Source organism: Patagioenas fasciata, chromosome 13, assembly GCF_037038585.1.
Source record: "Patagioenas fasciata isolate bPatFas1 chromosome 13, bPatFas1.hap1, whole genome shotgun sequence".
Taxonomy (NCBI): Eukaryota; Metazoa; Chordata; class Aves; order Columbiformes; family Columbidae; genus Patagioenas; species Patagioenas fasciata.
In genome coordinates this window covers 13,932,939-13,957,973 of record NC_092532.1, presented here as the reverse complement: position 1 = coordinate 13,957,973, position 25,035 = coordinate 13,932,939, and the positions used below count along the sequence as shown (strand labels likewise).

Sequence of the window (25,035 nt, the reverse complement as noted above, 5' to 3'; positions counted from 1 at the left end):
GGGGGGTGGGGAGTCCCCTCAGAGGTGGCGGGGGGGCGGGTGCGAGATTCCCTCCCGCTCCTCTCCCGTTCCTTCCCGCTCCTCGCAGAGGTCCGGCCGCCCCCGGGTGACCCGCCGTGCTAGCCCGCGGCCCCCGCGCTACCTGAGCCAATGCTGGATCTGGAGGTGGTGCCCGAGCGCTCTCTGGGGAACGAGCAATGGGAGTTCACCTTGGGTAAGTGTGTCCCGTGCCCCCGTCCCTCCCTCCCACCCCGGGTCCATGGGCCGGGGACATTCGGCTCCACTCGCGGTCTGGCTTTCCTGAGGTTCCCCTGGCGCTTTTAGGGACTTGCAAGAGTGGGCGACAGAGCCAAAGCTCACCCTCCTCTGTCACTAAAAATACTAATGAACAAGCTTTGAATGTTCCCCTCTAGCATATAGGCTCTTATTTAGCTTTTGCGTGTGGAGTTGTGCTTAGCCTATCTGCTTGTATGCTTTCTTCCTCTTGTTTACCTTGTCTTGCCTTGCTATCTTAGACTAGTAATTTTTTTAAGTTCCTCCTAAAAGAGGAGGTATGGATGTGCGGATAATCATCTGAATATATGTCAGGTGATATCAGCATCTTCAACTGTATCCTAATACTGTGCTTTTCTGAACAAACCCGTCATAAAGGAGTTGAGTTTCACAATTTCTTTGTGTAATTTCTGGGTTGTGATGTTATACTGGAGAAAGTAGATTTTTGAGCGGTTTACTCAAGGTTAGATAACAAGTTCTCCCCTAAGTGATTCTTATTTTTTCCATCAGTGTGAGAGGTCCTTTCTTACCAGCTATTGCTCTGTTTACTGTGATGAGAAAGAGTTTCCCCCAGCTGATGGAAATTTGGCTGGTGCTCAGCCCAGGGCACTTAAATATACAGTTGAAACTGAGATAGTACGGATTCTTCAGATGACTTTTGTTCTCAAGCAGATATTGGTAGTCCTTAAAACTCTCAGAAAGTACTGTAGCTATCACACTTTCTGAGTGATCGTTTGAGGTATCAGTGTTGGACTCTTTCTGTCAAAGTTTTCTGTGTTTGTTGTTGCTCTGCTTAAAGCACAGTTAATGGTAGCAGTAGTTTGGCCAAAGTAAACAGGGCCCTGTGTGTGGCAGCTGCCTGTATCTGCCAGAAATTGAGATACCCTGCTGCTGTTGTCACCTGTGACAGCGGGGACACAGACCGTTCCTTAAACACACTCTTGAAAAGCTGCCGTGAACTTGGGTGGCACCGTAGGAGTGGTGCCGTGACCTGGAGTTGTTTACATGAAACCCATCAGACACAAAGGGCTGGTTACACTGCTGGGACTTCAGAGTCAAGTACAACTTGATGGTTACAGGGAGTGTTAGATTGGCTTTTGGAGGCTAATTATAGAACCTCAGGTCCTACCCTTTGAAATCTCGGTGATCTCCTTATATCACTAACGTGTTACTGTGTTCTCTCAGCTCTGCGTGACCTTCCGTGGTCCTGTAGTGCCTGTGTTACCTGAAAATAAATTAAATCTCAGATGATATACCACGACAAGCTTCGTAAATATGTAGTACCAGCTTCCCCCCATTCTCCTTATAAAAATGAAAAAGGAGAGGAGAGAAAATGATTTTCCTTTTCCCAAGAACCCCCAAAGAAGCCCGTTAATGCAATTGCATGGATAAAATTATATCCTATGTCTCTGTGTATGTGTACAGACACACACACACAGATGCGAGAGGGAGGAAACTCGGCTGTAATTCTTGGAGTAAACAGAGCCACCACGTGATGTGTCTAATATATAATTAGCATGACCTGCTGGTATAGAGCAGGAGACTGACGAGGTAGTGAGATACTTCGCTTTGTCCTGTGCATACGATATTGTATGAAAATTGTCCCTCCTGATAAAGCTGGTTCAAGTGCATTAGTGGTGGCAAGGCTGGAAGTGCTGGTGTGAGTGGGATTCTTGTTGCCAGCGGGTTTCTGCTCCTGGTTTGTTTGGATCTGCTCTCAGCACAACCCATGGCACTCTTCCTGACCTGCTGCTGACTCTGGCTTCTAGAATTGTGCCCACAATGGAGATGACTGAGGGGAAATGCCAGGAAATTTTTTTACATGAGTTTTTTGATTCTGTGTCTGGCTCCAGTGTTGACTCACTATGTGACCAGAGCATAAAAAACTTCACCAAGGCTGAGTTGTGTGTTCAATTAGATACCTGTGTCACTGCACCTCTCGGGCTACATTCCTGCTGTTTTAAAGGAGAACAATTAAATACTTATTCTGTAGTGCCTATAGCTGTATTACTAGCATTTGAGACATATAATTTCTAAGGCATACTTGCATTTATATTGCTTTTTGTACTTTCATTTCCTACTAAGTTTCACTATATTTAATGTGTTACGGTTCATCTTCTCTTGGATTTCCTTGTATTCTCTGTTAACCGTTATTCACTCCTCTACTCCCCTCCCCTTCAAGACGCATAGTAGCGTAGACACTTCAAGCCATGTTGTTCGTGACCAGTGCATGTGAGGAATGTCTTGTGTCACTCCAGTGTTCAGAGGGAAAAGTCTGTGACAGAAGAGTCCCAGGTCTGATCTTTGTGGATGTTATTTGCTGTAGCTCCATTTAGTTGATTCTGATGTGCTGGAAACCATGTTTGCTTCCCTCTGACTAGTGAGCAGGGGTAAAAGAATTCTTTGTTTTCCTCCTTGACTGCAAAGGCTGACGAGTTTTGAGGAAAAGGGGGTGTTGTGTGTGTGTCTGTGTGTGCGTGAGAAGGGTGGAGAAAAATAACCCAGTTTCCTTACTCCTTTCGTTCCCTGCTCATGGAGGCAAAGGGAGATACTGGCTCCTCCACACGTTTTAGGTTCTGCGAACTGTTCTTGGAGAACTCAAGTTGCTCATTGTATCTTTGCTAAGCAGCTGCCTGGTAAAATCTGCTTGATTCTCAGTTGCTGAAAGCTGAATAAAATCAGTCCATGTCCTTTTGCTTGCAGCTTGAGAAAGCTCTGAGTAAGAGAGTCACATGAGCCGTCTGTTTGCACACTTACCAGCCCCAGATTGCATCAGTTTACATCGGACTGCGAACTGAACTTCGTATTTGTGCATGCTTTTTTTAACCTGCTTTTTTACTGAAACTTTACCTACTTGCGCCACTTGCTGTGGGCGTACAGATCCTGTCAGTTTGTTGGCTGGTTGTGCCTGAGCCTTTGCCTTTTGGTTCTTTAAAAGAGCTCCTGGTCCTACCTCTGCGAGTCTCCTAGAAATAGTGACTTTGAAAATAGATATTATGCTTTAAAATAATATTTACCTTTTTTTTTTTAATCTTTTAATAGGTTAAGAAATGTGAAACTTTCTTAGCAGCATCTTTGATCTTAACTTCTTGCTCTTATTTATGTTTCTGCTCCATTTTGGAAATATTATTTAATACATAATAACGGTCTTTTTAAAAACTCAGCTGCTTAGACTACAAGGCAACTGCTATTTCCTAGATAATAGGAAACAGGGCTCTCTTAATTTTATTACCATTATTAAAATAACTACTCTTTTTTCTATAATCGTCTGGTGTATAATTTCTAGCTGGAAAAAAAAAAAATCGTTTCCAGGATTACAAGCTAACGTGAAAAACAATTTCACAGAAACAGTTGTATGTGTTATTTACAAACTGAATCACAGTGGTTCTCATCTAGAAGCCTGTTTTACCAAAAGTCGATTTCATAATTGCAGAAAAGCTGCAGTGTATGGGTGCGACAGGCATGTGGTTTAGTGCAACAGTGGAAATAATAACAGGGTTTTTTAGTGTTATGCTTGCATTACATTAAAGCAATACCAACAGTGATCTAGGCGTGTGTGAGATATAAATGGAGAAAGGGGGGAGTTTTGTCACATTGGTATAGTAGGTAATATCCAAAAAGTGCTTTAGAACACGAGTTTGAGAGGTGTAGGTAGAAACTAAAAATTTGAATGCCAGAACTGTTACATAAATAAAACTGTGGGTCCCATGGTAAATTTTCCCTAATCAAGGCAAGTTCCTTAATGTTGAAAAACTAGAAATAGAAAAGAATGGGGCAAGGAATGTAAATAAAATGTCAGATAACTAATCTAAATTGACTTACAGCAATTAATAGGGAAATAAAACCTCACAATTATGAGCCTTCCTTTATAAATGCGTGCTTTGAATCCAGGAAAACGATCACATTTCATTTGGAAAGGCAACAAAGGCTTTAAGTGTGATAAAGGATGAGATGCTGCGGTGCTGTTCTTTCTGCAGAATCAGCTGTTTCATTCCACTTTCAAAAAATTTATAGCTGTAAAGATAAGATATACACTGAAGAAAAAAATCAACAAAAATAAGCCCTTGAAATTGTGTTAGAGGGTGAATGACTATGAAGTGTATTACTTCAATTGAACCAAATTGTTGAGCATGTTTATCTTGTCTGTAAACTGAGAAGATAAAGTTCCTTCCTTGACACAGATGTAGCTGTAGCAGCAGCTAATGTGGCCTCTTACCGCGAAGGAGAATCATTGCTCCATTTTAATATTTGTGTCTATCTTGTACGACTACTTAGTAGTTTATCGAGCTTGATAAAGGGTAGGCCATAAAATGCAGGCTGGGAGCCTGCTGAATGTGTGTGGGAATGCTCCTGTGGAGGTCGGCAGGGGCTATTTCATCAATTATCGCATTGTTGGCCCCAAGAAGCAGAAAATTTTGCACACGGGTTGTAGAAAGATCTGTGGTTTTTTTCCGCCTGAACTTCACTATTTAATTTTGTGGCTAGAAATACTTTTCTTCCATATGTGCCTAGCAGACTGGTAGATAAACAATGACTTTTCTGTTTCAAAAAAACAGGTCTTTGCTGATACTATGAGTCAAGTCAGCCTGTTGATTCTGTTGTAATGTACTGTTTGCTGATGACGGCTCTGTGACCTCATCCGCAACCTTCCTGTTAAAAAACACTCTTAGTTGGTCTCCAAACTGAAGTAACACAATTGTTGGTTTTTTTACAGGAATGCCGTTGGCTCAGGCTGTAGCAATTCTTCAGAAACACTGTCGCATCATCAAAAACGTCCAGGTTCTCTACAGTGAGCAGGTGAGTTGCGCAGCAGCCAGGTCGTAACCTTCATCGTGTCCCGCAAAGAAGAGGATATACTGACACTGTGTCATGCTAACATAGGTGTGGTATGAATTGTGTGGAGTTACTTGAAGTCAAATTACACCAAATTATTGCCACCACATCAGAGCTGTAGCTTTTTACAACAGTTTCACATCAAATATAATAATCCTCAGTGCAGTGATTTAACGGGTATCATTTTGTATATGCAGTGGTGGGCTAGTATTGGTTTTCTTTTAAGGCAAATGTTCTGTAATTATCTTGGTAATTCTAGTCATTTGACATTATCTGTTGCAGTATTTTTGAAGTACCGAATCACTCATTACTTTCCACTTTCATGTTTGGTTCTGTGGTGATGAACCCATTGAAAAGGCTTCCACGCTGCTTCTCTGGATCTGCAGTTTTGTCTGCAGAAAATGGATCCAGTAAATTAAACCAGCTGTAGATGTTTTAATCATTCGTTATAACTAAATATTCATTAGTTCCCAATACGTTTGACTTCCAAAAAAGGGGACTAGAAGTGAAACCTCTCTGCAAGATAAAAGATGTTATATACCCACCTTCTAAGGAGCTGGAAGGGGAGAGGTGATGGGACAAAAGGAGGATTGTGACTCCAGATGTGTGTCACGCGAAGTGCACATTAACCAGGAGATGATATTCATATGTTGTAGATTACAGATCTTCGTATCAGGAAACAGGCAAAATTTGATAGAATTTCAATTTGTATCAAAATACCAATTGAGTACTTGTGCATTCACAGTGAATACTGAATGACCGGGGAACAAGCTTGACTCTGGCATTTACTGCTGGATACGTATTTAGTGTAACTAAATGAGTTATCCTTTTCTTTTTTTTGCCCACAATGTGAAGATTTATGGGTTTTACGCTGACTGAATATTTACTTTGCAAATTGAGAATCTAGCTCCTCGTACTTCATGCATGGGAGCATCCATCTGGCAGTGAATGCGTCCCTTGGTTTTTGTATGCTTCAGAGGTTTTCTAGTTTTTCTCACAGTGCATTCCAGAATTATTTCTAGGTTTGTTTAGATAACTGATGACAGATTCCTGTTCTTCTCAGTTTTGTAAAATCACAGAAGGATTAGCAGTCCAGTGCTAAAAAGCAAGGTATACCACTGCTTAGCTCTTTACACTGATTGGAAAGATACAATTGCTTGACCATGTACACTGAATTTTTATTGTTTCTGCAGGGGTTGTTCTTAGGGTTTTTCTCCCCAAACTGTAATAAATGTATAGGTGATTTTAACATAGTCCAATAAAATAATAGTTCTCAGCCTTGTGGCATAGTTTAATAGTTTAAATAAACTTTGTTATGCGCAATTTTTATGTAGCTAAGCTATACCTGAACAGCCTTCACATATTTCCTCTTTGCTTTCTAAAATAATGGCTTTGAGCCTAGTGATACTACTTAAAGTTGTTGCATCTAAAGTACTGAATTTCTGATCCTGGAACTCCAGCAGTGAGTATTTCCTTTTAAAATTTATATGACAATTAAATGCAATTAGATCCACCCACGGTTTTCTTTTTAACTTGATGTAAATGGGATGCCCAAACTATGCATAAAAAGCTTGATGAACCATTTTCCGTGACTACAGAATTTTAACTCCTTGTTGATCAGTTTAAGTGGCTACTTAATTGCCTTTATATGTTTTTGTAAACTTAATCCTCTGGGTTTGTGTTGGTGGGGTTGTTCAGTGATAAGTTTTTTCTGCAGCTTTATGTAGATCAGTGGTGTTAACTGCACATTTGAGTTGCTTCCTTTAGGAAGGACTCTCCTGTTGCTTCCCAGCATCATCTTTCACACTTGATGTTCTGGTTTGTGTCTTAAAAGTCTCGTGAACTAAATTTGTGCGCTTGAAACTTTTCTTCTATCAGAAAATATACTGGCATATAGCAGAAGCTGTTGGCTGTAATAATTGTCAAGCTTTTCCTCAGATGCTGGGTTTTGGTTTTTTAGCCACTCAAAAGTACTTGTAATGTTCTCATGAATTTTGGGATAACCTTACAAAAATCTTGCTTGGAAACGCGTGAGATGCCGAGCATATCGCATATCAGAAGACTTCTGGTATATTTAAGTGTAACAAGGCACATGATTTTTTACTCTGTCTGTAGCTTTTCTAAATTAGATTCATAAGGGATTTTAAAAAAAGACCATCAGGATCAACATTTGACCTTTTTATCTCAGGCTCATGTTGCAGTGCTGCTTCAATTCTACACAGTATAATAAAAGTTTGGTAGCAGTAAAATATTGATGCCATTGTGCAAAGTGCTCTGAAGTTTTCATTTAGAAGGCAGCTTAAACGTCAGATCACTAGTGTTGAAGAAAGATGAGCTCAAACTGAACCTACTTCAGGAAATGCTCCTGGAGTGATCAAGGGGAACAGGAAACCTGCATCACAAGGGACTGAAAGCCCTGGGGCTTGTTTTGTCCAAGCAATGTGAAGTCTAGGATCTGATTACTTCAATATACGGTTTGGGAAGGTGTGGGAGATGCACGTGAGAATGCACAAAAAGTGTCCAGGCTAGAAGACAGTGAGAATAAAGATATGAGAAATTTTAGGATGAAAATTAGATCTCTGATAGTCAAAACCCAGACCTTCTCCCAGTAGAACAAAGGGAAGAGCAACAGTTTTTAACATCGCTTATGCTTAATTCATAAAAGGGGCTGTATGGTACAGCTGCCTGCATTAGGTGCCTGTATATGCTCCAGATGTCCCAACCCCATTCTGTCTTTTGCTGGATAACTGCTCGGTGCAATTCTAGGGCATGAGTATTGCTGCTTGCCTGTCTTTCAGCCTTTTTGCTCCTCTAAGACAATTGTGGAGGGGAGAGCTTTTGGAAGCAAATGTGCTTTAGATGGTACATGATCAAATAGCTGAATTAGGGCCAAGTGCCGGTGTGTATGCGATTGTACCGGTACAGGAGTGAGTGAGCAGCTTCCACCGTGTCGCAGCCAAGGTGGCGTAAAGCCTGTACAGGCACCAGTGAAGCCAGTGGAATGTCTCCTATTGACTCCAGCAGACTGCAAATTAGACCTCTTCAGTTGTTGTGATTCACAGTAACTAAGGAAACCTACATTCACAACATAAATCTGAAGCCTTCCTTTTGAGACCTGAAAGAGACTGTGACACTGTGGTTTTTGAAGTGGAAAGCCCTCTCATCTTTTTGTCATGTGTATCCTTGGTTCTGATGCAAGACTTAGTGAGATGGGCTGTTATCTTCGTGTTCCAAGAATGCAGACATCATACAGGGATGGTCTGTGGCAATCCTAAACTTGGAATGTTAATTTTCAAGGCATTCTTTTATTTTCTCCCCACTTAAAGTAACGGACAAGTACCCCTTTGGGAATTCTTGCAGGGTGCAGATCTTACACTGTCACTTCAATTTCTTTTCATAAGGAAAATGAAGGGGTTGAGAGGTTTGGCCAAATGTATTTTCATTATTCTTATTCATTGAACAAGGGGTTGTTTTCTGAGGCAGATTTGTTTTTCCAAAGGAACCAATTTGTACTTATACAATTATATGTATCTTAACAAAGAAATGTTGAAATTCAAAGCCTACCAGATTTTTTTGTTGTTGTTTTCCAGTCACCTCTTAGCCATGACCTCATCCTTAACCTGACTCAGGATGGAATCAAACTGCTGTTTGATGCTTTCAATCAGAGACTTAAGGTAAGAAAACACCCTTCCTGCAAACAAAAAACATAGAATATGTTGACGTTTAACGGAGCATAAGTATGTGGTTCTTTTAGACATTTAATTTGCTATATGTAGTGCTCTCTCGCGATAATGAACTGCACTTTTTTGGTTTGGGGGTTAAATATTTGTTTATAGGATTAAGACGCTTAAGCATCGTGCTGGGGACTGTAAGGGTGACATTGGAGTACAATGGTCCGGTATGGTCTCAGTTGCCCATCTAGTCTGTAGTTGCAGCACAAGCTGTGAAAGACCATTACTAAAGTCAAGTCTAGGAGTTGAAATCAGTGCATTGGTTAATGCAAACCAAACAGTGTTGTTTTCTGCCTAGGTTGTTAGTTTATCTGTGCTGCCATTTTGTTTTTGGAAAAAAAAAAAGCCTTCTACCTATTCTTAGTTTTCAGTTGAGTGGCTTTGAGCATGGGGTTTCTCCCAGGAAGCCCCATTCAGGCATGTCGTGAGCAGCTGCCTCCTGCACCAACTTCAGTTCATTCTGGATGAGTTTTTATTCTTGCGATCAAAGCCCTCAGCCCAGCAATTCTGCTGCTGTACTTTTAGGTGCCTGAGTGTTGCTCTGTCTCTCTCTAGAATGTATTGTGTAGTTAAGATGCAAAATAAAGGACGGGCTGGTCATTAACCTCCCATGGCATTTATGTTTACAAAAAACCTGTTATGAAGGTGGTGTGTTTCACCCACCCAAAACGAGTGGTTGTGGGACTGTGGAAGTATGACTAGACCAGTACAAAATTTTGAAAAGCTTTCTTAACTGAAACATTTAAAATATCTATATGTGACTTCTTAGCTATTCAGGGTGGCCCTTTTGGCAGGACCAGCTGTGCAGAACAATTGTCAGTGTGGTTCTCAGCTGGGGTGCTTAAATTGTGCTTAAATTGCTCTGTGACCAAAATGCCCAAGTGTTGATTGGGCTAATTGAGAGAGAGTGAACTGCTCTAACTACCCTGCTATTTAACCTTTGGGAGCAGCAGTGTGGGGTTAGGTGTGATTGATGGTAAATATGGAATGCTTACCCTTTAGGCAAGTCTGGAATATGCTGCTCACATCCATACTTCCAAACTTGTTCCCCTCACTCTCGTCTCCAATAAAACCAGCAGCAAAATGTCACTCCAAAGTGTCAACCCAGTGCTTTATCCCCAAAATTACTGGAAGAGTGTAGGAGTGTTTTATCAGCTGAAACTTGAGTTCTTCAGCTACTTTTAATATATATATAAAATTCTTCAATAGGAACCCAAATTATTAGTTGTTGAAAGTACTTATTTCTATAGCTGTAACCTGTAATACCACGATAGTTTGTATTTTTAAAACTCTCTTTTATATTAACTATAAAACCACAAAAAATGGTAGAACAATTTTCAGTTCAAATTAAACTCAGATGGGGGACAACTGAGCACTGCTTTGCCAGATTTCAGTTTGTAATTGCTTTACGGTAGTTTTCTGTTCATTAAGTCATTCTGTCATAATGGGAGTTTTATATGTGAATTTAGAAATTTTAAGATAATACCTTGAAAATAACTTCAAGTGTGTGGCTTGCCTACTGATGTTTTTTGACATGTCACAATCTTGTAGTGTTTTTGAAGCGCTGTAACTAGTGCATGCTACGTCTCTTCACCTCCAGTTTTGAGGGTCTGACTTTGTCATTTCAATATCTATTGTTCTAAGAACTATGCGAGTGCTTTTCTTCGCACGTTTCTCCACAATGTGTCCTTTTGTCTTCCACCACTAGAACTTCAGGAGGGTGCCTGATGTTTTCCAGTAGTTGCTGCAGAACTAGATGTGGGGGATGTTGGTTTTCTCTATTTTTCAGAAACGTTTTCTGGGGGGAAAAGATGATGTGCAAGGTCACTAAAAAAATGAAAAATCACTCCTAGCTTTTCATAAAAGTAGCCTTTGTTTTTAACAAGCTGTGCAGTAAAGGAAACCTGGACATGTCAGACTGCATTTGAATTAAAATACCGACTAACCAGTTTTTTCCAAAAAGTGTAATTCAGAGTATATTTACTAAGAAGAAAAATTTGTTGGCTTTTCTTTATAATATGCCATAATGTTCCTTTGTTGCTTGCTTTGTGCTGTGTTTGTTGCTTATATGTGTGGGAAATAAAGTGCTTCGGAGAACTCTTCCAGCATTTTATGAGTCAACAGCATAACATTAAATGTTTTTCTTTTCCTTTTTTTTTTAATATAGTGGTTTAGGCATTGCAAGTTGTTTTATTTAGGGTTATTTGCCAGGCATCTCCCAAAACCAAGACTTCCCTCTTAGCTGGCGATATTTTTAGGCTTTAAAACCACATTTGGTAGCAAGATCCCTGGGGAATTCTGCTTTATTCTCTAGATGAAGAGCGAGTCCTTTCTAAATCTGCCAGTGTTTTGTTGGAGGATTATACAAAGCAGTAAAAAGCGCTTTACATTTTCTTTGCAGCAGTTTTGTCCTCTCTGTGTTTTCCTGCGGACACAAGAACACATATGTAGGGTCGAAGAAGCTTGTGTTTGACCCTGGTTACTTGCCAAAAAGAATCTGCTTCAAGCCCAGTCTAGCCACAGAATCCAGTAACAGTCACATAAAAATTGAATTAAATCCATCTCAAGTGCACATTTGTAATAATGTATTCAGGACAAAGGATCCATACCTGATATTATCTTCAGAGAGGGGAGCTCCTTGGAATATTCAGTAAGGTCTGAAATATTTAATAAATATCAGAACTAGATATTATGGCCTGCTCTGATTTTTTGTGGGCTGCTCCTCTGAGTATGTTCTGTAGTGCTTGCAGAGATCGCTGGACGCAGTTTTATGTCGTGTGGAAATGGATCACTACTGCTTCGTCTGGCTGTGTTCATCTTTTATGTTAAAGGAGTTGGAAGGTTAGAACCATGCACTCAGTGCAGGACTTGCTGCCCCGCACAGACCTTCTTCAGGGCAGTAGAGCGACCCAGGGAATAGCCCATTACTTGGCATTAATTAGAGCTTTCCCTAATTAGCTAACCTTTGCTCTAACTTTCCTTTGAGTTTGCTGAAGAGTAATCTTTGCAGAAATCAAGGAGCTGATGTATTAGTGAAAAGATTTTCTGCAGCTCAGTGTGGATTTCCATGGGATCTGGAGGTGCTGTGGTTGTTCTTCAGTGCTTGTTTCAGACGCGTGGTTGCTGAGTTTTCAGAATTTTGCCTCTGTCCGTGTGATTTATCCCAGCAGAGTTCTGTTAAGGAGGGAAGTGAGCAGCACAAGCTGCTCCTGCCTTTTGACAAGAATTTGCCTCTGTAATGATTTGCGAATGTGTGAAGTATGGTAATGTTTCTGTTTCCTGTGTTTCAGGTGATTGAAGTTTATGACTTGACTAAGGTGAAATTAAAATATTGGTAAGTGATTTAAGACCTCCCGTGAGTTCTTCTTGATTACAGTGACTGATTTCTCTCCTTTTTTTGTTACTCCTGAATGAATTTTTTCAGTCATTCTAGTTACAAAACCAAACAAAACTGTCAAAAAATAACATAGTTATTCTTTCTTGAACATAGCACGTGTTTAAATTGCTAGTTTATTCTTTCCTTCAGCCTTGGAAAATTTCTTCCAATTTAGATGTTGTATTGCTGTTAGTAAACATTTGTATAATCTGTTCAGTATACTTAAGACAGATTAATTTTCTTTTCCAGTGGTGTCCATTTTAACTCTCAGGCAATTGCTCCAACTATAGAACAAATTGATCAGTCATTTGGAGCAACACATCCAGGAGGTAAGCTGAAGTATTTGTGAGAATCAGAAGCACACCTAGTTTGACAGGCTTTCTTTCTGGGAAGTCTTTCCTGTATTTTTACATAGGAAATTGTGAACGATCTGTAGTTGTGTTCCAGAATGGTCATATTCTCATAGCTGGGATGTCACGTAAAACGTACTACAAATTCAGTTGTGACTTTCTTCAAGTGAAATAGTGAAGCAGAGAGTCATTTGGCACAGAATGGTGTGTTGAGATGTCATTAATGATCTGTTTTGAACTGCCAGTACCAGAAAATTGTGAGCTTTCTTGTTGATGCTGTTGTTTTTACACGTTCTTATGCACGGTCAGCTCTCCAGTGTCCTTAGGGATGAAGTATACCATGAGCATACAGACATTTGAGCTGATCTCTGTGCAGAGTCAGCCAGGACTGTTTGCTCTGAGGACGTGGTTATACCCCTGCTAGGACAGGATTAAGTCTGAACCTGCGTTTAACTGGCCTGTGCTTCCTTCCTGTTACTGGGGCCACTGGGGAGGTGGGAAACCGGCCTACGTGCAGCATGACCAGAACAAGACAAGTTTGATTAACCTGGCTGAACCCACTCTGACTCTTGCACAGCTACTTGGCTGTTCACCACCTCTGTAGCTGCAAAAATATTATCTTTAAGCTCCTTGTTTACACTTGAAAAATGGAGAATTTATTTCAGGGGTTTGTTAGGTGATGAAAGCAAGACAGCGGTGAAAATCTGAAGAGGATATTTATAATTAAACTACTCAGGAGCCTTCAAGAAATGAAGTCACAAACTGGCATAACAAGGAAGAAGATTAACTCCATATAGGCAAGATACCCTTTTAAGAACATCATTTTCTATTTTTAGCTTAACCCAGTCCATTCGCAGTAGTTAGGCTGATCTCAAACAGGCCAGTGTTCTTTGTGATTGATGGCAATTGCATAGCCAGGCTTTGTTCTCTGCGGACAAGCTCCTGCACATTGCAGAACTGGATTTATTAACTGTGGAGAGTCATGTGGCTAAAGGAATATCATTGCATAAAAGCCTGCCGTAGTAGATGAATATCAGATGGAGATAAATGGATCTTGGAGGATTTCTAGCCATAATACTCCAGAGACCAGAATTGGCCTTTTTAAACTTCACTTTGGTCATGTTCTTAACATTTCCTCTAAGGAGAAACTCTCAGATCTATAGTGAGATCTGTTATGGAAATAGTATGTACAAGAACTTATATAGAATTTAGGAAGAGTGAAAGGGGTTTCATATCCTTGACAGTTTGTAAGTTTTACTTGTTCTGTGACAGTGTTTTGTGGTTTTTTTTTTTTTCAAATATTTAGAGGTGAAGTGCTTGCAAAATTGTCATATTGTGAACCATAAAAATACATACCCAACTGTAAGCATTGCTTATGATAGGAATAGCATGTTTTATTACTGCATAAAATTGTAGGTAAGCACTTTAAAAGGTAGCTTGGTACCACATGTTCTTGTGCTGAATTTGCCAGGTCTTGTGTGCCTGTTGTATTCCATTAAGAAAACTTGCACACTTGCTTCATCTGTTGGTAGTTTTTCGTAACATCTTTTAATCCAGTGGCATGTAGATATAAACATTTCTTTATTAAAATGTTGCCTCTGTCACCATTTCACTAGTGCATTTGCTAATTCAGTTTCCTCACTGGAAATCCAGTATCTTCCATTGACAGCCTACTTAGTAGAAGTAAATGCTCTATATTAAGCTTCCTGTCGTAAGCAGTTTGAACTGTATCATGCAATGCAAGTTTTTGATAACACTTTGTGTGTTTTCTGAAACAGAAAGGGGAAAAAAAAAAGAGAGTAGTTTTCAGCATGCAGGAGGGATGATATTTTCGTGGCCCACAAAAATTTGAGCTAGGATGGGGAGAGAATGGAGGACCTTCTTCTTAACGTGACAAAAGTACCAAATGTCAGTTTTTTCGTGAATGAAAGTGTGACATAACTGTCTCTTCTCTGTACCAGTACACCTCCAAAACCACAATGCAGCCCTTTAGGAGTATTTTGTTTTCTATCTCTGTGTTACCTCCACTAGAATTTCAGACAAAATGTCCTCTTTCACTTAAAACCAAGGTGGTTGCAGCAGACCTTTCCTGCAACAGGATACGGTGATAGTTTCAAAACATATTTCAAAAGGTTAGCAACCGTTTTGTGTTGAAACTGAGCTTCAGTGAGCAGTTTTGGTTTTGCCAGATCAGTGGTTTTAAAAGAAGAGTCATCGGGAAAATTGGAACCAGCCTCATTACTTTTTGGCTTATGTTAGTTTGAAACATGGTGGTATCTTTGTCATGGGGCTGACTGAAATATGACCACTTCAGAGGTCAATAACTTCATCCAAGCCAAGGTTGTTTTTTCTATCCCACATGATTCCATGATTCTCTGACCTGACCTCCTGCTGGGAAGCGCTTGCTCTTGCCAGTGGCTCTGTTGAAATCGCATCCTGTCCCGAGTCCTTCTGGACGTGGCTGTTTGCCGAAGTGCCATTCAGCATGGCTAAGGGCTGTGGGATTGAGCTGAAGTCATGAGGTAGAAGAAGAACACTCATCCCTCCTGCCACAGCCGCCTTGCAAGGACAGGGTATCCTGTCTGCGAGCTCTAGAACTCTGGGTGACTTCAGAGGTTGGCCAGACTCCCCTGAAGTGCCAGAAGAGTCTTGTACTTGATACCGGGAAGACTTGACTTTGTGGATCTGCCTCCACTTTTATCAGGACTGTGTCCTTTCTGCAGCCTTGCTGGTGTTGGTGGCTTTGTCCCCTCCTGCTCTGCAGAAACATTTCCCACTGGTCACACGCTGCTGCTTTCCTGGAAGGCAAACTCTCCCTTGCCCTCACCCAGACCACAGCAGCAAAGGAGTTGTCTTTTTGCTTCTATCAGCAATTTTCAACAGGATTATTCTGCAGGGTACCTGTGTAATAAATAATTTTTTTAAAATAATAATTAAAAATACTTATCTTGTTTCATCACATGGTTGTGACATATGGTCTGGAGGGAGACATGAGAGAACTTCTTCAGGATAAAAACTTTCCTTGCCCTTTAAGCCTGAGCATCAACAAACATTGCAGGGATGGGAACTGAGGCGATTTGTATAATCAGATATCACACTTGGCATGAGTAGGGGAAAAACACTTCTCCAGCTGGCTGTGGGCTTTGGAAAAGATGCATCATAATTTATCACATGAGAGAGATTTGTGTAATTTTCCTGCAGATCGAAACATTTTCCTCTCCCCACACGTTTTCTTTTGAGTGACAAGCAGGGAAAATGCTCTTAACCAGCACATTCTGCAGAAAAGGCAAATAATGACTTTTGAAAGCTTAATGCTTATTGCTCAACTACTACTTTTCTGTCCTGGCAGTCTGGCATTGTCCAGAGATCTTGTGACATGTCTCTCAAGTTGAAATTTGAAAGACACTTGGGGAAAGAGAGAGGAAATATATTTATATGCATTTTCTCTCTATGCTATGTCATCTTAAATATAAAATTGGAAAGAAAAAAGAGAATATTGAACCAATTTCCTTTGCTAAAGTGGAAGAAAACAGCTTCTCTAGTTGGAGTGTTGCTTTATTGTTTGTTTGCCTCTGCTGCTTTCAAACTGTTTTGCAAATGAACCAGATTCTGTGTGTTAGAAGAACACTGTGTTCCCCCCAGCCACTGCCAGGCACAGGTTGAAGTTTGGTAGCATCAATGCCAAAACTGTTCCCAAGCTCCCAGTCCCCTGGGATTGTTTTTAAGCTTTCCATAGTCTCACAAAACAGTCTGTCTTGTTAGAATAAGTACTGAAATGACTTTTACTGCTGTTTATAGTTGATGATGTGCAATTTATTGCAATAAATGAGGACATCTTGTGACGTGATGACAGCTGGAAGTCTGTGCGTGTTCTAATTTATTACTGCTCTTTGTTCTGGTGATACTATTTTTAATTTTCATTGTAAGTGGCCTAGGACCCGCATGTCAGAAGCATTTCCTGCTTGTGCTGTGTTACTGGGGCTCGCCGGAGGGAGCTGCTCTTGGGGAGGAGAGGTGGATGTAGCAGGGGGTACCTGTGAGCTCCCACTCGGGATTGTGTTTCCCTCTGGTTAATATCATACAAGTGTTTTGTGTAACAATGAACAGAATAGTTTCGGACTAGTAGTAGCTGTTTAAACTGCTTTAGGGGTATGAAGGTATAATTGATTGTGTCATATTGTGTAATTGTATCATTAGGGATAGGTTAGTGCCTACAGGCTTACATAGGTAACTCTTATGAATCTAAGGTTTCTCTTATTGCTATATTTCTATTGCAACAAATTAAAAGGAAAACTGTTGCTGTCCTGTGTCATTGTGTTCCTCCTGCATCTCGAGATGTAGTAAGTTCACCAAGGTGATAAAAGTACTGTTAAATCTGAACTGAAGGATTCTTAAGTTTATTTTGGTAACTTTTTTTTTTTTTGCTTTTTTTTCCCTTTTAGTGTATAATTCAGCTGAGCAACTCTTTCACCTCAATTTCAGAGGACTGTCGTTTTCTTTTCAGTTAGACTCCTGGACTGAAACGCCGAAGTACGAGGTCAGCAATCCTTCTTAGTTAATGGATAGTCTTTTTGCCTCTATGGTACTTGCAAAATATCACCTACAGCATCTCTCCTGTGAGCAAAAGAAAACAGTAATTTGGAAGGAATTTAAGTCCTCGGTTGCACTCTTATTCATGCATTTTGAAGTTAAAGTTTTCCTTCCTTTTAGCAGAAGGCATGCGCTGAGAGATTCTGCTTGCATCATGAACTGGGACTAGTGATTCTGTTTGTTGAAAGGAGGCTTCTAAAAATATGAACACTCTCTATGCAAATACATAAATATTAAGCAATCTACTGGAAGGCTGTTCTTTTATCAGATATTTTTGAATCTCATCAAATTGATTACGCAACTAAACTAGGATAGAGTTCATAAAATACATTTTCATCTTAAGTATCCTTTAGTATGAGTACTTTTAGAAAGCCAAATGAATGAGCTTTGTTTGTGATGCCTGTTTGCACATTCACCAAATGTTCGGATGAGTTACTAAATAATTGAATGTATTACTGCATTCTCTGAAATATTTGGAAATCATTGTCTATAGTCAAAGCAAGATTAGGTTTTCTGTGATTTCCACAAGAATGTGTTTATATCTTGTTTTGTGTGAGGATCGAAGTGCTCTCAGTTGTATTAATTAGGCTTATCAGTTAAAAAGAATGCATGCTGTATGGGATTAGAATTAAAAAAAAGCATAAAAAGACAAAATTAATTCCTTTTCTGTCCAATGCCAGTGTTTAAAGAAGGCCTTGCCATCTTCAAAGTTGAAAGAAATGTGCTCTTACTGCGCTGGAAGAATGAATCTGACTTCTATTTGATGAGAGCACTCAAAATCCCTATCAAAACAATGTGTGTAAGGATGTGGTGATAGGAACAACAGAAAACCTATTTAGTGAATGAATCTGTTCATCAGATAAAAGCATTTTACAAACCAGAAGTAGTGTTAAAAGGCTGAAATTAAGGCAGTGGGAGAGAAGAAAAGTTCTACCTTTAGGACAGCCTATTTCTTAGAACTCACATGCAGTCTATCAGTACCAATACTTTTAAATTGCTAGTTGAAAGTGATCAGACTGAGAACTTGAATTCTCAGTGCACAGCATGGCTAATTGTCAGACTAGTGCCATCTCTTGGTGGATAAACATAGTGAGGATTTCACCCTGGCTTGGGAATCCAGGAATGGTGTTATGTAAAGAAACACCATCTAGAAGGGGGATTTGGTGTTGGTTTTCCCCCTTATCTTTGGCTAGAAACTCTTCTGAATTGCTAAGTATATACTGCATTTCTGATGTAATTTATTGCTTTGACCTGTGTCATGTAACACGAATGATTTTGTCTATCTGCAGCCTAACTTTGCCCACGGTTTAGCCTCTCTGCAAATTCCACATGGTGCGACTGTGAAACGTATGTACATCTACAACGGAAACAGTCTGCAGGATACCAAGTACGTACAGCTGGTCGTGCTGTTTTGATCATGTAGAATATGCTTTTTCTTCCTCATGTGTTTCGGGTTTTGCAAGTGCTAAATATAATCATATCGTTTTTTAGTTCAGTTTGGGTCTCTTATGAATTTGGTAGTGTGCAGAATGCCTTTAGATACCAACCTCCCTTGAATTTCCATAGGTGGTGTCAGCTTGGCACGGCTGTAGAAGGCTGATTCAGTTGACCTGCAAGTGAATTAATTAAGCAAAGGAGGAAATGTAGTGTATCCAGTACGAGATGCACTTAGGATATTCTTGCTCAGTGTTTTCTCTGTATGCTGATGACCTCTCCCTAGACAAATCAAACCTGGTGTAGGCAGTTGGTTGTTTTGTAGTGCACTGGTACTGTGTATGTCATCACAGGGTCCTGCTGAGGGTCTTAAACACTCTCACTATACAAAAATAAAAAAAATATATGTTTTTCAGACTTAAGCCATATGCATCATCTACAATATATTCAATGTATTTGCAGTTACCTGACTGAAATTAGCATTCTGAGGAAACTAATTTTCATGCCTTAATACTAATGGAGTAGTTGTGTTTTAATATGGTTGATGTTTACTATGGTGTTGTATTCTGTCTTCTTTTAGGCAGTAATTTATTGTACAACATCTGATGGTTTGCTCTTTCTAAAAACCTTGTTCCTTGGGTTCCTTACTCAAAATTGAAAGGACCTCTAAATTCTTCCTTTCAGCTTATGAATACTCAAACTGATCAGGTGGTAGTTTTTGCAGAGGCAGTTGTGTTTTAATGCTAGGAGAAGATGAACACATCTGTGAATTACGGCTCAGAAGGGAGGGAATCTTGTTGATGCAGACATTGTCTCCTAATTAGAAATAAGTGTACTTCAAAAGACTGTTGTCTGTGCCCATCTGTGGCATGGTGAGCTTTAGTGAAAGCACCAGCGGCTATGGTGTGTGTGTGTATGAGAGCTCAATGCCTGACTTTCAGCTCACATCATTCACACAAAGAAGAAATTCAGAGAAGAAAAGTGAATTTTATAGAGCATCCCCAAACTAACATACAAAAAAAGCAACCCTTCCATTCAAAATATCTTTCTTGGGGCTGTTATAATCTTCTCAAATATTCTTGTAATTGAATTACAATGAGAACTGGCCCAGCAAAGCAGAACAGTTGTTTGCGGTGTACCTGCACAAGCTCAATTCCTGTTCTGGACTATGGAGTAGTACCATCCCAAGAGCAGGGAGAGCATCACAGAGAAGGCTTCTCGGTTACATTTGGGTAGGACACCTAGTTCAAGGAGCAAGTATATTAAAAACTGGGCAACTTCCATTTTCCCTGAGCAAAGTCTGAAATGATGTGTCCTCATAGGAGGTATCCAAAGGCTAGATACAGTTTTTGTAATTTCTGGAGTCTTTGAAACTTGCTGTTTGTTTCATTAATAGTAAAGGTCCTGCATGTGAGCGCTGCCTTGTTGTTCCTCATCCTTTCTGCCCAGAGTTTACAACGCTTGTGTTTAATATAATTTTTAATCTTCAGTCTGAGTTAAATGCAGCTTTGCCAAAATTAACGTGCTGTTCCAGTGAACTGGTACCAGCTTGTTAATGAAAAATGTGAAGATAAAGCCGATCCTCTGCACACTTTTTGTATGATTGGTTTCAGGGCTCCCTTGATGCCCCTCAGCTGTTTCCTTGGTAATGTGTATGCTGAGAACGTTGATGTTCTGCGAGATGGAACTGGACCCTCAGGTTTACGGCTTCGCCTACTCACCGCAGGTATTATTGACACTGAGAACGTCAAACCAGTTGCTTTCCTCGGGAAAAGAGGGATAAACCTGTATAAATTAAGCATAGGTTATTTGTGGTGATTTTACAGGTGATTTCAAAGTGTTCTATATACCTTTTTTTAACTATTGGAAACAAAATTGAATAAAAACCCTGTGAAAGTGAGTCTACCTGCTGCTGCATTGCCCTGGCGAAATCACAGAGGACTGTAGCCCTGCCCTCTGTAGTTCCAGGTCCTTAGAGTCTCTTTGCAGAAACGGAATTTGTGTTCAGGTATATCTGTAGAATAAAACAGATACAATTACATCACTGAAAAAAACATGAGAAATCAAAAAACCTTATGTACAGTAAGCTGCATAATGTTGATATATTTGTGATTAATTCAGGAAGGCTTTTAAAAATGCCAGTAAGAGACCACATCAATGCCGCAGCCTTGGACTGCACTTTAAATTCGATTCCATTTTCATTTGCTGTAGGAGATGGCTGCGAAAGTGCCAGAGGCTGATGAATACCTTTTCCTGTGTGTACTTTCAGAGACGGGGGAGGGCTTAGAAATTAGGGAAAGATAGGATGACTGCAAAGGAGCCTTGTTTGGTCACCATAGCTTGACACTTGACAATGTTTGTAAGAAAAAATACTGAGATGTTTTTAACAATTTTTGTTAGCAGGCTCAGCTTTTGACCTTTTCTGATTACTAGGTGTGTGTATATTGAGGAAGCACTTGGATACATTCCCAATATGCGAAAGTTAAAAAAGGAGAAAATTTAAGATGAAGAATAAAAAATCATGAATAAAAATGGAGCAGATGTTTTCAAGTTACTTTGCTTCTCTCTTTACAGAGGAAGATAATGGAGAGCTGCCTAGGACAGGGAACATATATCCCCCTCGTGTACTAGGCAAGGAGTTAGCTATAACAACATAATAATGTAAATGATTTTGACAAATTGGATACTTCTCAGGTAGAGTGTCAAGTTTAGTTAAAAATATATATATGCAGCTTAAAGAAAATGTTGTCAATGAATAAAGTAATTATGAAAATACATCAGTAATGTTCAGACTAAAACTTGCAGAGGGGCAATCTGGACACGTGTTGTTCTTGTCTTGCTAAAGTTTGTAGAAACTCTTTTGCAGAACATATTGCACACCTGTTCTGGCACAAGTTTCTCTGCAAGTTTAGTAATTGGAAGTAACTCTTGCTTCAGAAATCGAGGATGACTCAATCAGATGTTTATGATTTATTTTATCGGCTAAATGGCTACATAAATAATGTATAATGAGAAAAGCTAAGTGTGTACATCCTGTAGTTTGCAGTACTTGCTGCATACATGTATGTGCATTCTCGTAAATGCAAGATGCTGCATTCCTGAAAGCAAATGAGGTCGAACACTGTAAGATCTTTCAATTTCGTAACATCTAGTAACCTGTGTCAGCCATTCATCTATGTAATGGCAGTTCAGTAAGATCTATTTTTAACGTTGTTTGCATAGGGACATACTTGCTACTGATTTAATAAGCTATGGGAATCTTGAGTAAAGAACGTATGTTTTCCGATGCAGTTAATATGAATGAGAAATCTCACTTCATGGGCTTTACTCTTTTTTTTTAGCTGGAGCTACATCTTTAGTTGCTACAGTAGAATATTTTAAAGATAGAAATATTTCCTGGTACTTTGCTAATAATCAGCTGACAAAATTGAGATTGACTAGGAAAACAAGTCACATTCATTTGAACGGCAGGAAGCGAAGAGAGCATTGCTGAAGCTGGAGGTTAAGATGGGGATCTGTGCAGCAGTCAGCACATACATCACTTTGCTAAGAAGCATTTAAACTTGCAAAATAAAGGGTTAAATTTAATTTGGCACTGTTGACTAAAAATGCAGCTGTTTTGTGATAAATAGAGGAATGCTGAGCTTTTGGTGCTGATTTGCAGATGTGCTCCCTGATCAGGAAGGATGAATTTTGAGTTGTTTTCCATTCCCCAGGTTGCGGCCCAGGTGTTTTAGCCGACGCCAAGATGCGGGTATTTGAGCGTTGTGTATACTTTGGTGATTCGTGCCAGGATGTGCTGAGCACCCTGGGGTCTCCACACAAAGTCTTCTACAAGTCTGAAGATAAGGTGAGGGAACGGATTCAGTCACAGGACTTTGTTCAGTGCTGGCTCAGTTTAATCACAGGGCCTGCGTTTTGCCAGGCTGGTGAAGGGAAACTTCTGTGTAGTACAAATTACAAGTGCTTCACTTGACGTATAATAGACTGGGATGAACTGTTACATAATTTGATATGAAGAAGCTTTTTTAACCTAAATGGATGCAAATCCATTTTTTTTTTAATCATTTTAACTGGTTTAAAAATTGAATCCAAATGAGCCTTAGCAAGTGTGTGCTACCTATTTTTAAATTATATTTTATGTAAAATAACTTTATCATCTACTTTGATCCTTTCCTGATGTTTTTACATAGCAGCATATGAGGATACCTTTTACTTCAGATAACTAAAAAAGAGCAAAACCCTAATGTGTCATGCTGCTGCAAGCAGCTGATGGTCCTGTCATGAAGCACAGTGTCTTACATATTTGAACAAGGGCTTCAAATGAGATTATGGCAATTTGTTTGAATGTAGTGATGTTGTTAATGGCATTCATCTTTGTGAGCGTTATTAAATACATCACAAAAATGTGTGTTTTGCAGATGAAAATCCACTCGCCCTCGCCCCATAAGCAGGTCCCATCAAAGTGCAATGACTACTTCTTCAATTATTTCACGCTTGGAGTGGTGAGTGGGAAGCTTTCATAATCAAATTCATGTGAAGTTTTGATTTCGCTGCACAGCAATCCTTTCAGAAGGTCAGAGGCTGTGGGAAATGAGAGACTGCAAAACTCTTGATTGCTGCCTTAGGAACCTCTGGATATGAAGCACAGCACTGGCTTTTCTCTTGCAAATTCCATCAGTAGCATTTTTCATCTCCACCAGTTGCTGAAGGGCTCCTTATGTTGGCGCTTGGGCCTTCTCTCGGGTTTTCTCCCTCTGCCATGTCTGATGTGTAGATATACTAGTTCTTGTTTCTGAAATCTCTGCTCCTGTCCCACAGAACTGAGAGAGGTGTATCAATTGTGAAAGTTTGCTGAGCTGTGAGATGTAGTTCAACCTTCATGTCCCTCCTTACAGCTATTTTGCTTTTCTCTACTGTAAATAATATGCAAACAACACCTCCTTAGAAAACTTTTCAACATGAGCAAATGGAACTGTGGTTGTGATTGAATGCTGGAGGAAATGTGTGTTTATTTGAATTTACAAATAATCTCATGTTCAAATACTAATTTTCATAGTTCCATTGGGTTCCAATGAGATAAATACCTATCACTAACTAAGGTTAGTTTGGGAAAGGCACCTTCCTCTATACAAAGTGTTTAATGTCTGTCTTGTTTTTGTTCAACAGGATATCCTCTTTGATGCAAACACTCACAAGGTGAAGAAATTTGTCCTACATACAAATTACCCTGGTCATTACAACTTTAACATGTGAGTGTAAAGAACTGATCTGTTAAAGAATATTTTAAAACACCTGAAAAAGAAATCTTGTGTTCCCTTGATAGAATTCCGGTATTTTTTCCCCAAGTGATTTTGGTGTATCTGGTAACCTGTGGAGTTCTCAGCCATCATTATTAGCACATTTTTTAATGATCTTTTTACATTTAAATGCCTTTATTTTATCACGTATGTCTTAAAGCAGTAAATGAGGTCAGGTAGGTCTTGGTCCAGCTGTAATGTGCAAACTCTCTTGCTAGCAGCAAACTTTGTATTAACAAGAGTGTCCATTTACTGGTAGGAGGGCTGCTGGTTTTTTCTTGACGCTATTTCAGTTAGTGGTTTAAAAAAAAAAAGTCTCTCATGCTTTGGAATGTATTTTAGGACTTTTAAAATGTAAACTCTTTAGGGGAGTAATATGAGTTAAGGAATAAGTGATTAGATGTCTGATTGAAGTGAACATGTTTTTAGGCAGTTGTCGTAATCTATAAATCTATGGTGCTGTTTGTAAGGTGAGTATTTCTCCATCCAGTCTGTGTAACAGCAGAGTAATTTGTGCTGAAGGACCTTTTGCATCCTGTAGAAAATCATGTCAGGACGTTGCGAGGCTGCTGGCTTTTTTGGTGTAGAACATAGAAATGAGAACTTTTCTACTTATTCTGTTAGCATCGAGACTCATTTTATTATTCATGGGACTTTTCATTAAAGTGGTTATTAAGAGCCCTAAGTTTGTGCTATGCAGTTTATTTGGGGTCTTCTGTTTTCTAATAGCTTTACAATTTGCACTTTTTAGTTACCATCGCTGTGAATTCAAGATTCCACTAGTCATTAAGCGAGGTGAGTAGTTCATGTCTTGTCCTGCTTCAGGGGGCTCGTACCACCAAGTGCTCAAAGGGGAGGTACGATCAGCTTTCATTTCTGATGCATCTCTCATTACCAGAGGATGCCAACAGCAAAAGTCATGGAGACAGAGGAGAAATTTTTGGGTTAAGTTTCTATTTGTCAATAGGAAAAGATACTTCAGGACAAATTAGCAGTTCTCTGATTTTACCAACGCTACCTTGTTTACTTACTTGGATCATACAAATATTTAGCTCCAACATCACTAATTTTCTGTAGTTCTGCCACTCTGCTGAAATCAATTACCTTGTGCTTGGAGGCTCAAAATCTGTCAGGCAGTGTTAGTTTGA

At 39.7% G+C, this 25,035-nt stretch overlaps 1 protein-coding gene across 2 annotated transcripts in view; it reads left to right on the top strand.

The window, feature by feature from the left end:
• The window catches only part of PHAF1 (phagophore assembly factor 1), a 31,908-nt gene that overhangs the window by 375 nt on the left and 6,498 nt on the right, over positions 1–25,035 (top strand). For both annotated transcript variants that reach the window (XM_065848452.2, XM_065848451.2), the window contains exons 2-13: positions 89–214; positions 4,988–5,070; positions 8,697–8,780; positions 12,128–12,171; positions 12,463–12,542; positions 17,006–17,100; positions 18,443–18,540; positions 20,201–20,313; positions 22,304–22,437; positions 23,009–23,092; positions 23,757–23,839; positions 24,639–24,682. In XM_065848452.2, the coding sequence (XP_065704524.1) occupies positions 151–214; positions 4,988–5,070; positions 8,697–8,780; positions 12,128–12,171; positions 12,463–12,542; positions 17,006–17,100; positions 18,443–18,540; positions 20,201–20,313; positions 22,304–22,437; positions 23,009–23,092; positions 23,757–23,839; positions 24,639–24,682 (1,006 nt within the window). In that variant the 5' untranslated portion in view covers positions 89–150. The remainder of the gene's footprint in view (positions 1–88; positions 215–4,987; positions 5,071–8,696; positions 8,781–12,127; positions 12,172–12,462; positions 12,543–17,005; positions 17,101–18,442; positions 18,541–20,200; positions 20,314–22,303; positions 22,438–23,008; positions 23,093–23,756; positions 23,840–24,638; positions 24,683–25,035) is intronic.